At 33.6% G+C, this 14,413-nt stretch overlaps 1 protein-coding gene across 1 annotated transcript in view; it reads left to right on the top strand.

The window, feature by feature from the left end:
• The window catches only part of FER1L6 (fer-1 like family member 6), a 253,827-nt gene that overhangs the window by 121,691 nt on the left and 117,723 nt on the right, over nt 1–14,413 (top strand). Inside the window, exons 16-18 of the mRNA XM_074266003.1 lie at nt 3,915–4,005; nt 5,822–5,941; nt 8,462–8,614. Coding sequence (XP_074122104.1) covers nt 3,915–4,005; nt 5,822–5,941; nt 8,462–8,614 — 364 coding nt within the window. The remainder of the gene's footprint in view (nt 1–3,914; nt 4,006–5,821; nt 5,942–8,461; nt 8,615–14,413) is intronic.

Genomic DNA, 14,413 nt, shown 5'->3' with positions numbered 1-14,413 from the left:
ATGATCTATAATAATTTATTCTTCTTATTGTTATTATTATCCTCTGAGGTATATTAAGAGTTCTCCAGGACTTAGTGGGTAGTTAAATGACTTGCTACAATCAACAAATAGTTCACTACCTAATGCCCTTCTGTTGATGAATAATTTACTACTTGGTGCCAAGCCTTCTGTTCATGAAATTCTCTAAGCAGTTAAGCTAAGCTAGTCCTCCAGAGACAACGTGAAGTTAAACTTCTACTGAAAGCTTTTCCAGCTTGGTAGACCTGTCAGAGCTTCTACTCTACTAGCATAGATTTTAGGAATCTAGGAATTAATTCCAGGTTTTAGGAATTCACGATGAAGCTGCAAAGAGAAGTAGGACTTTAATGGTTTTCATCAAACCCACAAAGTTGAAATAGCACCTTGGAAAGCTAACCACTTTATCAAATAAAATAATCTGTTTCTTTCCCTCAGTCCACAAACCACTGATGTTCAGCATCAGGAAAAGATATAAAGTGGACACTCATTCCTATTTATATTCATTCATGCAATAAACATGTATATAGTGTGCAGAACATTGTGCTTAGTGCTGAGGAGGTTACAGACCCTTGTCTTTATGGGGCTTGCAGCCTAGTAGAGGATAGGATACACACGTAAAGAAACATAATATGCAATATTATATAAGTACATTAGAGAGTAACAGAAAAAATTATGGGTTAGGAAGGGCAGAGAGAATAAGCTACACATGACTTTTCATTGGTAACTTTGAAAATCCCTCTCTTACATAAGGAATGAAATTTTCTATCATAAAATGCATGCATTCATTTGTTATTGTTGTTCAGTAATGTCCAACATTTTGTGACTCCATTTGAGTTGGCAAAGATACTAGAGTGATTTGTCATTTCCTTCTCTGGCTCTCTCCAGATCATTTTTCAGATAAGAAAACTGAGGCAAATAGGGTTAAGTGATGTGCCCAGGATCACATAGTAAATGTCAAGAGGCTAGATCTTACTGAAGAAGAGGCCTTTCTGAATCCTGGTCTTGCGCTCTATCAACATTTAAGAAGGATCCTTTGTGGTATCACTCTTTATAATTCACCCTAATCTGCTTCCCTTATCTATCCACATTCCTGATTCTGCTATAATGGAAACAGTGCTGCTTCTGGAGTCAGATGCTGTTGGTTCAAATCTTACTTCTGATTCTTACTGCCTGTGTGACTATGCATAAATCATTTGACTTCTCTGGGTCTCTGTTTCCTCATCTATAAAATGATGGCATTAGACTAGATGGAGTCTGCAATATTTTACAATTCTAGATATTACATTCTATAAGTTTAAAATATTGAACTTACTGATTATAAAAGCACCACTATTATGAGTGTTAACCAGGTTATGATGCAGAAGACCTTGAGTGCCAGCTATCCCTAGATAGTAGGACATTCCATATATAAACTAATAGAAGTTCAGAATTGTAGTTTATACTTCATAGCATGGTGAGAGATGACTCTCCTGAGACTATTGTACCCCTTGTGGTTATCCATGGCATCTGAACCTGATTAAGGTATTCCTTGGGAATTAAGCAGCATAGTGGATCAAATGTCAGACCAGTGTCAGTCTAGGAGTCGAAGAGTCTTCCTGACTCTTGCCTCAGACAGTTACTAGCTTGGTAATTCTGGGTAAGTCCCTTAACTCTGTTTGCCTCAGTTTCCTTAGTTGGAAAATGAGCTGGAGAAGGACATGATAAATCATTCCAGTGTCTTCGCCAAGAAAGCACAAATTGGGTCATAAAGAGCATAAGAGAGATATTTTTAAAGTACTAAGACCAGGAGAGCATTTCTGAAACATATGGAAGGATATAGATGAGAACTGCACAGAATTGAAATGTGTAGATGATAGAGTATACACTAGATGGGAAATATCTATACTGATGAGAAAAATGGACGCACTTAAGGATCTAAGTATGCCCTATTCTCAACACATCCCAGGAGCACTACTGAAAATTGTATTCTAAAAATAGCCAGTCATTAAGTATTTATCAAGTTCCTACTGTGTGTCAAACATTGTTCTAAGCATTGGGGATACAAAGAGAAACAAAAAATAACCCCTGCCTTCAAGAAATATACAATCTAATAAAAATAATAACTAATAATCTAACAATTTCTTAACAAGATAACAAATATGTACAATCAAGCCATACATAGAATTTACCTTATATGTGGATATTTGTTATTATGGTATTGGTACATCCTTTGGTGGCAGGATTGAGGTGGGGAGAAAGGGAAAAAAGAAAATTGTAGAGAGTGTCTCATTCTTTATGAAATACCCCATTGCAATTAGAATTTTTTCCTGGAAGCTTTACTATCTTATTATCCCTCTGTTGGTAATCTGACTTTTTAAGAGCTACATTGAGTCCCACATGACTAAAAATAGCAGCCTGAAAGACTTTCATAGCTCCCATTTAGAGCTCCCCAAAAACCTTTCTTTTCCCCCCTTCATTTTCTTTCATCATTATTTTCTTTTTCTGTTTTAAAAAGATGCAACATTTTTTAATGCCTCAAAGTGAATATCTAAGGGCACATCATAATATGTGTATGTCTGATGAAGTATGAAGAATTTAAGGATTCTGATGGATTGTGTTGAATTTTAAATCACCCAGTCTGTTTTCTGCGATGTCCAATGCAATTTTTTAAAACTTAGAATACATTATTAATTTTATTTTTTTAAATTAATGGAACAAAAGATTTAATGTATGAAACTTTCTTTTGCATATGATTTTATTTATTTATTTTTATTAAAATTTTCCTTTGTTTCATGTATGGCCAAAATGACCATATAAGGCCAAATAATTTATTTACAAGTAGCCAGCTTCCTGATAATAATTTTCTCTATGTTTAACCAGATTTGTCCTCAGAATGATAATGTACAGCCTTTTACCTGTTTTCAAATCATTTTCAGACCTTGTTAGAGCTTGTCCTCTGCTGTCATATCTATTTGTCCTGGGCAGATAGTATAAATGGTCAATAAATTGAGCCAAAGATCAAAGAGAAGACTCAATAAACTTTGGAAATTTGCAAAGGTCCTTTAATGATCTAATTTAAAAAAAAAAAAACAAAGGTACAGTTTTTAAATACCAATATTTTACTAGTGTTGTCATATGGCAATGAGTCATGGAACATTATAGTCTTTGACAGATAAAAATAAGCTTGACTCAGAGGGTAATGGAAAAGCATATGATGGATATGAAGAGGTTGCAACATATAAAAAATCAGGAAGTTTGAAGAAACAGAGTGAAAAATTTCATCAGGTAAATGTGTGATTAGAAAAGAAAATGGGTTGCTTATGTGGCAAGAGCTAGATATAACTATTGAATAGACTGTGTGCTTCAATAATAATAGCCTTGAGATGTCAGAAAAATGAGCAAGGGTTCCACATGATGGACTGGCTTGGATGATATAATCTGCATAATTGAAGGAAACAGCCAAATTAATGAGATTATAAATCTGTTTCACTATTCTAGTCATCATAGGATGATTCCTTTGGCTTAGCAACTCAAGGAATAGGATTGTGATCTAACTCAATGGAGATGATGCCCAGATGAATGCAACCTTACTATTTAAGGAGGGAAAATTGTATCAATACTATCATTACCACTTTTATTAACTGTGGTTATGATGGCATCCATGGGACTTTGGGGGGAAAAAAGAAAATAAAAAGTCATTATTAAAATCTAATTTAATACTTGACCAGTGTTTCAAATTCCTATTTTCTTCCTTAAGAAAGTTTATTCATCATTGTTTAAAATCAAATTGAAAATCTCTCTTCTATCCCATTACCAATGTCTCTATCGTATGGAAGAGAATCTATTCACAAACTTTGGCAATAATATGAAATGAGTATCATTAACTAGGCTGCTATGTCATTATTTCTTATTTACAGTGACTTCATCTCTCAAGCAGAAAAGAAACCCAAAATGTTGAACCAGACAACTTTGGATAAGAAACGACTCAAGCTTTGTTGGCAAGAACTGGTCTGTGAAAATCTTACCTATGTTATAAACTTAAAGCATGGATTTTTACATTAGTTTCATTTGTCTTATGTGTTCATATATCTAGAACTGGAAGAAAGCTGAGAAATTATCTTATCCAATTCTCTCATTTTATAGGCAGGGTAATGAAGTAGAAAGATTATAATACTTGGAAATTAGGAAAGACATAGATTGAAATACTGTATAACTGGACAGATGACTTAAGTTCTCTAATTCTCATCTGTAAAGTGAAAATAATGCCCACAATACCTTTAAGAAGGCACTTTTTGCATGGGTTCCAGATGTGAATCAATTTGATAAACATTTATTGAGATCCTACTATATGTAGCACACAGGATTTAAGCTCATATAATTTTGACTTTAACCAAATCCTTTGATCATAATTTGACTACTTAGAATCCTTCCTTGGAAACCTATTAGCTATATGACCCTGGGCAAGTCACTTAATATTTCTCAGCCTCAGTTTCCTCATCTGTAAAATGAGAATGACAAACACCTCTTTTGGAGTTGTTCAATGTATGTAAAGTGTTATGCAAAACTTAAAACACTATTTAAATAATATTTTTGTCATTTGAAGAGCAGATTTATTATAGTGGAAAGTAGTGCTGGATGCTTGAATAAGGTGTCCAAGATAATGAATCTCATATCTACCATTTATCTAGTATGATGAAAAGCACAGAATTTAACCTTTTTTTTTAGTACCAGTTTTCTCATCAGGGAAATGAAAAATATCTACCTCATTGGACTGTTGCAAGGAAAACACTTTGGAAATTGTAAAATATTTGAATATGAGTTATGATTTTAGTCAACAATGAAAATTTGCATAGATCTGCAATTCTATAAGCCCAGGAACTAATAAAAAGTATGTTCTTGATAAGAAAAATGTTTAACAAATCTTGAAATGATCTATAGCCTTAGTAGCACTATCTTTTTTTAAAATAAAGTCTGAGAGACTAAAAGTAATCTTCAAGTCAAAATACCTGGGTTTGAATTCTGATTTTTTTTCATTGAATATTTGTATGATCTCAGGCAATTTACTTCACCACATCTGTAAAACGAGGGTAATAATACTAATACTATATCTTTTATAAGCAGGATCATATTTAGTTGAAGGTATTAGCAAAGGCTATAGAAGGAGGCATCCTATTTGATCTGAATCTGGAAAAATGGGTAGGATTTCTGTTGATAAAGATATAAAGGAAATACTCTAGTGCTATCATTTTAATTGTTGTTACTTAGTTGATCAGTCCTGTCTGATTTTTGGTGACCCTATTTGGAATGTTCTAAGTAAAGATACTAGATTACTTTGCCATTTCCTTCCCTAGCTCATTTTACAGATGAGGCAAACAGAATTAAATGACTTGCTTAGGGTTACACAGCTAGTAGTGTCTGAAACCAAATCTGAATCCTGACTCTTGGCCAAATTTGAACTCAGGTCTTTTTGATACTCTATCCACTACATTGTATAATTGCCCCTTAAATCAGTGCTATCAAACTTAACTAGAAACTTAAATAGAAAAGCAAGCCATATAAAAGGATCCCTGTGGCCACAAATTGACTTAGAAAGGCACATAGTAACATTTATACATATTATCCATGTTCTATTATAATTTTATTTATTTCAAATTACATTTTAATCTAGTTCTATCCCAACTCAGGGTTGTTGATGCTGACCATGTATTTTATATCTCTAGAGAGAAGGAATGCAAGGATCGAAGTTACAGAAAAGGGACACTTAGTCTGTAGTTATTTTTTTAAAGCATACCAAAAACATTTACAAAGTCTCTTTCAATTTTAGGAGATAATGGCCACTGATGCAAAAGGACTTGTCCAGCAGCAAAAGAAGAAGATGTCTATAGATGAATTGATTAATGAAGCTCAGAACTTTGTGGATAAAATCCGGTTCTTGGTTGATGAGGTAAGCTACTGTTGCAGAAAACATTTTCATTGTTACTTTACAAAACACTTGTAAATAGGAGTTTGCTCTTTCATAATATGCAACTACTCTGGGAGGTTGTGATTGTTTCTTAAAGAAGTAATCTCATATCTATAATGAACTCTAATGGTCCTGGAGTAATATATCTGCTACTTATAACTATAACTCCTTAGCCCCTCTCCATTTAAATGTCAAGATAACACCATTAATATTTAATCATGAAATACTATTAAGAAAAGGCAAACAATCATAACCAAATATATTGAGTATTTTCTTAGGGTTTCTTCTCCATCTCCTTCACTATTCACTTATAGTGGGTATACCCTAGTTTCTACTCCACTGTTTAACATCAATTAAGTAGTATACAAGAATATTTGTTTGAATAACATATCAAGAACAGAAGTATAAGCACTCTTCCCCTTATCACCTTAGGGCCACACTCTCTCCTATATCATTTTAGTGTCTAAAGAGCATGGGCTCATTCTTAAAATAGTTTCCATTACCCTCTAAAGTCAGCTTCCAACTTCACAATTTTCCTTTGTCAAATCAGCTCTTTGAAATAACTGTAGCATCTATATTTCAAAATTGTATTTCTACTAAAGCTAGTTCTACCTGTGTTTCTCAAACAAATATCTTTCATATATCCCTTTTAGTAAATAAAATGTTCACATATGCAAGGGGAATTTCCTTATACATATATCTATACCTCTCTATACACAAACATGAATGCTCATACATAATCTATCTATATGTGTATATATGTATATACACAAATTTATAGAGATGGATTATATATATGTGTTTATATAAAATATAAGCCAAATTGCCTCAGAAGACTTTGTGTAATGCAAATAAGACTTTATTAGGTATTTTAGATCTTTCACAAAGCTTGCTAATTTTAGATATTTTCTAAATTAAGAATTGCATGGGATATTCATACATGTAGATAGTCAAAACAATGCTACATGGAATTATATAATCACAGAATTGAAAAATCTGTCAAAAGCCATCATATCTAACCCATATTTGAAATGCAATTACTTTCCTATGGAATTACAAACCAGCAGTCATCCAGCTTCCTGTGAATTATCTAGGAAAGAGTTCCTCACTTCAGAAAGATGTGCAATATAGTTTGGGAAAGATTTCATTTCACCTCATATCTGATGAATCTCATAATACTCTTGAATAATTGATATAATATAATATATATTATATAATTCATATATACATATAATACATATAATAAACAATTGATATAATACAACTGACTCTTATTTTTCTTTTCTGAGTAGGATGTTGAGACTGATTCTTGATTATTTTGCACACATACCTCCTTCAAATATATATAAGCATGAGATAGACCCTTGGCCTTTGGAATTTCATTATAGCTTCAGAAGTTTGGAACTCTGAATTATGATGATAGTTTTGTAATTCATTGCTCCTTTTAGAATTTCCTGTCCTTTCAGTACCTCACCTGACACCTCCAAGAAGAATCCTGAGTAAATGGTGACAACAAAGCTCTCAGGCATATTGTAGGATTCATAAAATGTTACATTTTCACTGAGCTCTGAAAATGAATATAATAAATTATGGCATCCTGTATGTTTTCACTTAATGAATGCATTGGTAAAGAGCTGAGTACTTCAAGCAAAGCTCCATTTAACAGACCACTTGGTAGGGGTTCTCTCCATCACTGCTTAAATTAAATAAATTTCTAAGTCTAATTGTCTGTGCAATCAAGTCAAACTTCTAAATAATGAGCTAAAATGGAACTAAAATACTCAGCAATCATTATGTCTCTTATTTGGAAAGTCATTCTTCAATGCAACAAAAGACAATTTGTGAAGCATACTTTGCACAGTATCATTTGGAAAGCCACCTGAATTCCCTCTTCAAAGAGCAAATGATGATGTTTTCCTTGCTTTTGTTGTCTATATTTTGGTTTAAATATTCCATGGCATCAGAATGCCCTTTACCCATATTCATTATTAACATGTTCATCAGTAAAAGATTGTCAAATCTATTCAAGTATTTAGTAAGACAATTGGAAAATCAGCAGACAATGACCATATTCTACAGATGGAAAACCTTGAGATATGAACAAGCCAATTAACTTGTCTATGGTGCTTATCTTCATATCCTGAATGATCAGAATGGCATATTGGAATTTAAAAGCAGTCACAGTCATGTCCCAAAGTTCTCTTATTTCAGGGAAGGTGCATTTTGCTTGTCTTGTCTGTTTAATGAATTGAGTTTTTAAAATACTTAAGTATTTAAAATTGTTTCATCAGAAAGTACAAGAAACAATTTCTCATAGAGAAGGGCTTTTTAAAATTAGTCCAACCTCCTTTTTTACAGAAAGGGAAACTGAGTTTCAGAGAGATAAAACAAATTACTTAAGATTGTCCAGCTATTAGTTGCAGGACTCAGAAAACACTATACTATTTGGCTCATCCAGTTCCTTTCTGAGTGGTAAATGCTCTGTTTTTGTCATCTCAATAGCCACAACATACAATTCCTGATGTCTTTATTTGGATGCTCAGCAACAACAAACGAGTAGCCTATGTGCGGATTTCATCCAAAGACCTGCTCTATTCCCCTATCAATGAGCAGAGAGGAAAGCACTGTGGGAAACTTCAAACTCATTTTCTGAAAGTAAGTACCACATTTGTTATGTTTTAACCTCTTCCAGTTCAGCATTTCATCACTATCTATCTCACATTCTTGTCTATCTCTTTGTTCTTGTGGTCAGTCCATCAGTAAGCTTTTATTAAGCCCTTGGTATGTTTTAGGAACTATTCTAAACATGCCCAATGAGAGAACATGGGTAGAGCAGAGTTACTTGCTTTAAAAATAAACCACTATTTCAGAAGAAGCCTTGCTAAATATAAAGCTCAATTGGTATGCTACTACTCCCCCCAAATATTTTGATGTTTCTTAGTATTGTTTAAAATTAGATTGTAGAAAGCCTGTCAAATAAAGTACAATATGGGCACAGCTGCACATGCAGGAATTCCCAGCCCTAGAAGAGTTCAGATACTTCTATACACACACATACATGCATATATATATTCATGATTCACAAACACTTAATATACATATATACATACAATACACACATAAGTACACAGGTACATAAATACAATACACATACAGTATATGCATACATATACATACACAAGCAAATAGATACACATACAGAAACACACACATCACTACTTTGGAACATAGGGGTCTTTTATTTTTCATTTTTCTTTTGTTGCTGGGCTAACTTGGGTGCTGCTTTCTAAGATACTTAGTGCAATTAAGGGAAAACTTGATAAGTGTTAAGAGCAGGGCTGACAGGATATGAAACAGTGAGAAAAAAATCTGTGAATGGCATGATATAATGAATACAGCCCTGGACTTGATATCAGAAAAACCTAGATTCAAATTCTGCCTCGGATACTTGCTGCCTGCATGATTCTGGCAAATCACTTAACCATAGTGACCTTCAATTTTCTCATCTTTAAAATGAGAGGATTGGATTCAATGACCTTTAAGACCTTTTTTCCATCTCAAAATTGTGGATCTTTTTATCTTTCTACTCAAATGTATTAATCCAAAAAATAATAATGATGATGACGAAGACAATGATGATAATAACAGCAACAATAGCATATATCTAGTATTCTGAAGTTCACAAAATACATTACAAATATCTCATTTTATTATCACAAAACTCTGAAAAGTAAGTGCTATTATTATTTCCATTTTGTAGAAGCATTTTATCAGATTTTTTAGAAATGAAAGAAACCATAGAAATTATTGTTTTTATTTTTTGTCTTTGAGTCCTCACTGCCCATCATAGTATCATATATATGGTCAATATTTAATAAGTATTTAGGTATGATATTCAATCCTAATCCTAATTTTACAGATAAGGAAATTGAGCCTCTGAGATGAAAAATAACTTGTCCAAGGTCACATAGCTAGTCAATGTGAGAGCTGAGATTTTAAAAAGTTAGTGGGAGATCTCTGGTATACTGAGTGGATTCTAGGAGAAGAATTTAGGGAAGAACATATTCAAGAACTATTGAGGATGAGAAGGCATGAATGAGTTGTTATCTATACCAAAAGGAGGATACACAGTAATGGGGCCACGCATCCAGTGGGTAGTGAACCACATTTGATGTTAACTCTGGGTCTTATTTTCCTTCACAGTGATGAAACACTTAAAATCTTTATTTTGATGGATCTGTGATTTCACTGATGCAGGCATTGTCTCTATGGATACAGATGGTAATCCATCTGTGCCTTTTCTTTTCTTCCTGGGGGACTATTGCCCATGTCCTTCCACGAACCCTGCTCAGGAAGCCCATTCTATGCCTCAAAGGTCTTCTTTCCTCTAAGCCTCTTCATAGTGTACTAATATTAGTGGATTTTTAATTATTCCTCATTTTCAAAACATGACCAAGCTACCTCTTTTTCAGGTCCTTCTTATATGGGTTGAGAGTTTTTCTACTGTGCAATTCTTTATAGGTAACTTACTATAAATTCCTCATAGTTCTGATGCATCTCCAGTGTCCTTTCAATGACTTACAATTTTAATGATCAAGTAACATATTTCTTAAGTACCTACTGTATTTGAGGTGCATATGCTAGATTTGGGGTATACAAATATAAGAAATCAAACAATCTATATTGATAAGTAACTAATATTCTTGGGGTTTAATGGGGTGCATAGTAAGGATAGACATATAGAAAAAATATGCATCCAAGTCTCAATTAGTATGAATAGTGAATCCTGTGAAGTGATCAGATATTATGTATTCAAACTATTTGAAGTTATAGTTATGTAAAATGTGATCATTGGTTCCAGTCCAATGGAAAAATGCAGTGCAAATTTGAATAACATGACCACTTTTTGAGATTTATTATTATTATTTATTTATTTGCACTAACTGATATCTAGGTGAAAAGAGAATAAGTATAAATAAATACAAAGTAGTTTGAGAGGGAGGGAACCAGCAGTTGAGAGGAACAGAAGAGACTTCATGTATTATAAGGCAATGCTAGAGACATGTTTGAACAGACTTGGGGATGAAGAATTTCTAAGAGAGGCTTGTTCAGAATGTATGGTATCCCAAGCTTTAGAATTATAACATCACCAGAAGAGTAGAAGCAATAAAAATAGAGTGCTTTGTTTCTGGAAAAAATCTTGGAGTCATTATTAAAAGCACTGTGATCTTCCAGTCTTTACCCAGTTTACTTTTTCTTCTGTACAATTTTAAGGTTACTCTATTGTAGATTTCTGGTCCCTTTTTCAAATATAAGGTATTTGTGAATCAGCTCAGTGAGCTGTGCTTCTGACTGCATGTTCATTTTCTGGACAATAGACATTTTTCATCTCTGTTATCTCCTGTTGTGGATAGTTAAACCAAACTCCAGAATGATTAATAATATAACTATTAAAAATAAATGACAAAATGTGGTGATAAGCTATTATCCTTGCCAGTTTCAGAGAAACACTTTGTTAAATCACCAAAAATGGAATAAGTTCAGATTGTAATTTTAAACATTAGAAATCTTGTAACTGTCTTTGTGGGACAAATTGTCATGGAAGAGTGGAGTTCTGATATGTGGTACAAAAAAAAAAAGAGAGGAGAGAGAGAGAGAGAGAGAGAGAGAGAGAGAGAGAGAGAGAGAGAGAGAGAGAGAGAGAGAGAAGGAGGGAGGAGAGAAGAAAGAAAGAAAGAAAGAAAGAAAGAAAGAAAGAAAGAAAGAAAGAAAGAAAGAAAGAAAGAAAGAAAGAAAGAAAGAAAGAAAGAAAGAAAGAAAGAAAGAAAGAAAGAAAGAAAGAAAGAAGAGAGAGAGAGAAAGAAAGAGAGAGAGAAAGGAAGGAAGGAAGGAAGGAAGGAAGGAAGGAAGGAAGGAAGGAAGGAAGGAAGGAAGGAAGGAAGGAAGGAAAGAAGGAAGGAAGGAAGAAAGAAAGAAAGAAAGAAAGAAAGAAAGAAAGAAAGAAAGAAAGAAAGAAAGAAAGAAAGAAAGAAAGAAAGAAAGAAAGAAAGAAAGAAAGAAAGAAAGAAAGAAAGAAAGAAAGAAAGAAAGAAAGAAAGAAAGAAAGAAAGAAAGAAAGAAAGAAAGAAAGAAAGAAAGAAAGGAAGGAAGGAAGGAAGGAAGGAAGGAAGGAAGGAAGGAAGGAAGGAAGGAAGGAAGGAAGGAAGGAAGGAAGAAAATCAGGGAGAGAGGGAGGGAAGAGGGAGAGAGAGGAAAGAAGGAAGAAAGGAATGAAGAAGAAATAAAAAAGAGGGAAGGAGGGAAAAGGAGGAAGGAATGGAGAGAGAGGGAGAGAGGGAGACATGAAGGAAGAATGAATGAAAGAAAAGAATAAAATGACATTAGAGTAAAGGAATATGAAAAAACAGACTTGTTCACAGTACTTGTGGAGACTAATGTTTGTGCTATCTTGGTGGACTGAAAAAGTCCTGAGTCAAAGCATTCAGTGTCACAATTGTCTGAAAAGAGTTGAACATCTTGAGAAGGTTCACTATCAAGTAGTACTAACCTCCAATAGGTAGCTGACTCATTGGTACAAACTCAGCTTAAAGGATTGGTGGAGTTATTTCTTTTCTAATGAATGGTCCATCCTCTGAGGCAGAATCAAAATCATGGACTCTTTGACTTAAAGGATCTCAAAGAAGACATCAAGTGCAATATATATCTGAACAAGGATTATGATACAATATCTCATAAGCTGTAAATGAGATTCTTTGAATTGTATGTGGAAAAGCTGTTCCTTTAAGCATAGGTTAGACTAGAGAAAGGAGAATTGGAAGAGACCTCAAAGGTATCTAATTTATACCTTACTTGAACCAGAATCTCCTTTACCTAATAGGAAACATCTCAAAATAAATGAATAAATGAAAATATAATAATTATTGCTAACAAAATACTTTAAGTTTTACAAACTACTTTTACATGTTAACCAATTTACCAATTTGATTCTTTTAATAATCTTGGGGATTATGTGCTATTATTATCACCACTATTTTACAGATGAGGAAATTGAGGCAGTGGCTTGTCTAAGATCCCTGAACTAGTAAGAGACTAAGGCATAATTTGAACTCATTTCCCTATATCATATCCAATATCAATTCTTCATTTATAGACCTCTGTTGAGAAAACCCCAAGGTAGTGGCTTCCACTTTTATACACCTCCAATTGTTAGGAAGTCTTTCTCCATAACAAGTCTAAATCTGGCTCTCTGTGGCTTCCACTCACTGATCCACATTAGCCAGGGAAATCAGTTTGGCTCCCCTCTATGTCAAGACCATTTTTTTTTTCTTTTTGTTTTGTTTTGTTTTTAATACCACTTAGTGCTTCCAATTATATGCAAATCCAAGAGTTGGATAAAAACTTTACAAACTTTCATGGAATCTGAATAGGTTTAAAAGTTTCTAGCATTTTCATTAATCAAATTTCCTCAACTTATCCTCATTCTTAAGGAAACAAAATCTGAAAGTCGCTATGATGTGGACACTTGAAGTCCCATAATTAATTCTAATGTGTTCTAAGGAATAAGTAAATCAGATAACATGCAAAAAGCTAACATGCAGCATGATAAGATGCTATTTCTGTTTCTTTTCTTTTGTTTTTGAGTAGAAGGGGAGAAAGATGATACTGAACTTTTGATTTCTTTGGTATAAGAAATTCCTTTATGTGGAAACTCCCTCCACTGATACAGGTCATCAATTCCTCTATAACTTATATTCCATTCTTTTTTTATTCATTTACATATTTTTGTTACATTTTAAGTTCCAATTTGTTTCCCTTCCAACCCCACATTAAAGAAGGCTAACATTATATATGAATATTCACACACATATGTACATGTGGGTATTTAAACATATATACATATGGATGTATATATGTATACATATATATATATATATATATGTACACACACACACATATATGGAACTCTACAATGTATACTTCCATATATCAGTTATTTCTTTGGAGGTGGTTAGCGTTTTCCTTCACAAGTTCGTCATAGTTGATGTAAATAATTACTCAGAATAGCTTAAGTCATTCAGCTAGCATGCAGCAAGCACAACTTAGATTTTTAGAGAGCTGTTTAGGGTGCTGAAAATGCAAGTGATTTGCCCAGGATCATACAGCTGGTATATGTTGCATACAAGATTTGAACTCAGGTCTTCCAGACTCCAAGAACATCTTTCTCCCTACTAGGACATATTATTCCCTTACTCAATGAGTCAGTCAATAAACATTTATTTAGTGCCTACTGTGTGCCAGCTCTACTCACAGAAGTTGTTGTTGTTTGTCTTTGTTCTCAAGGAGAGAACAAACATGACAACAGAGAGGTAATGCCATGACCTGAAGGTGAATTGGATTTCAGTGAGGGAGGTCTGTGCAAGATCACCTGCCTCACTTTCCCCTCTAGAGCCCTCT

Source organism: Sminthopsis crassicaudata, chromosome 1 (assembly GCF_048593235.1).
Source record: "Sminthopsis crassicaudata isolate SCR6 chromosome 1, ASM4859323v1, whole genome shotgun sequence".
Taxonomy (NCBI): Eukaryota; Metazoa; Chordata; class Mammalia; order Dasyuromorphia; family Dasyuridae; genus Sminthopsis; species Sminthopsis crassicaudata.
This window is presented reverse-complemented; position numbering and strand designations above follow the sequence as displayed.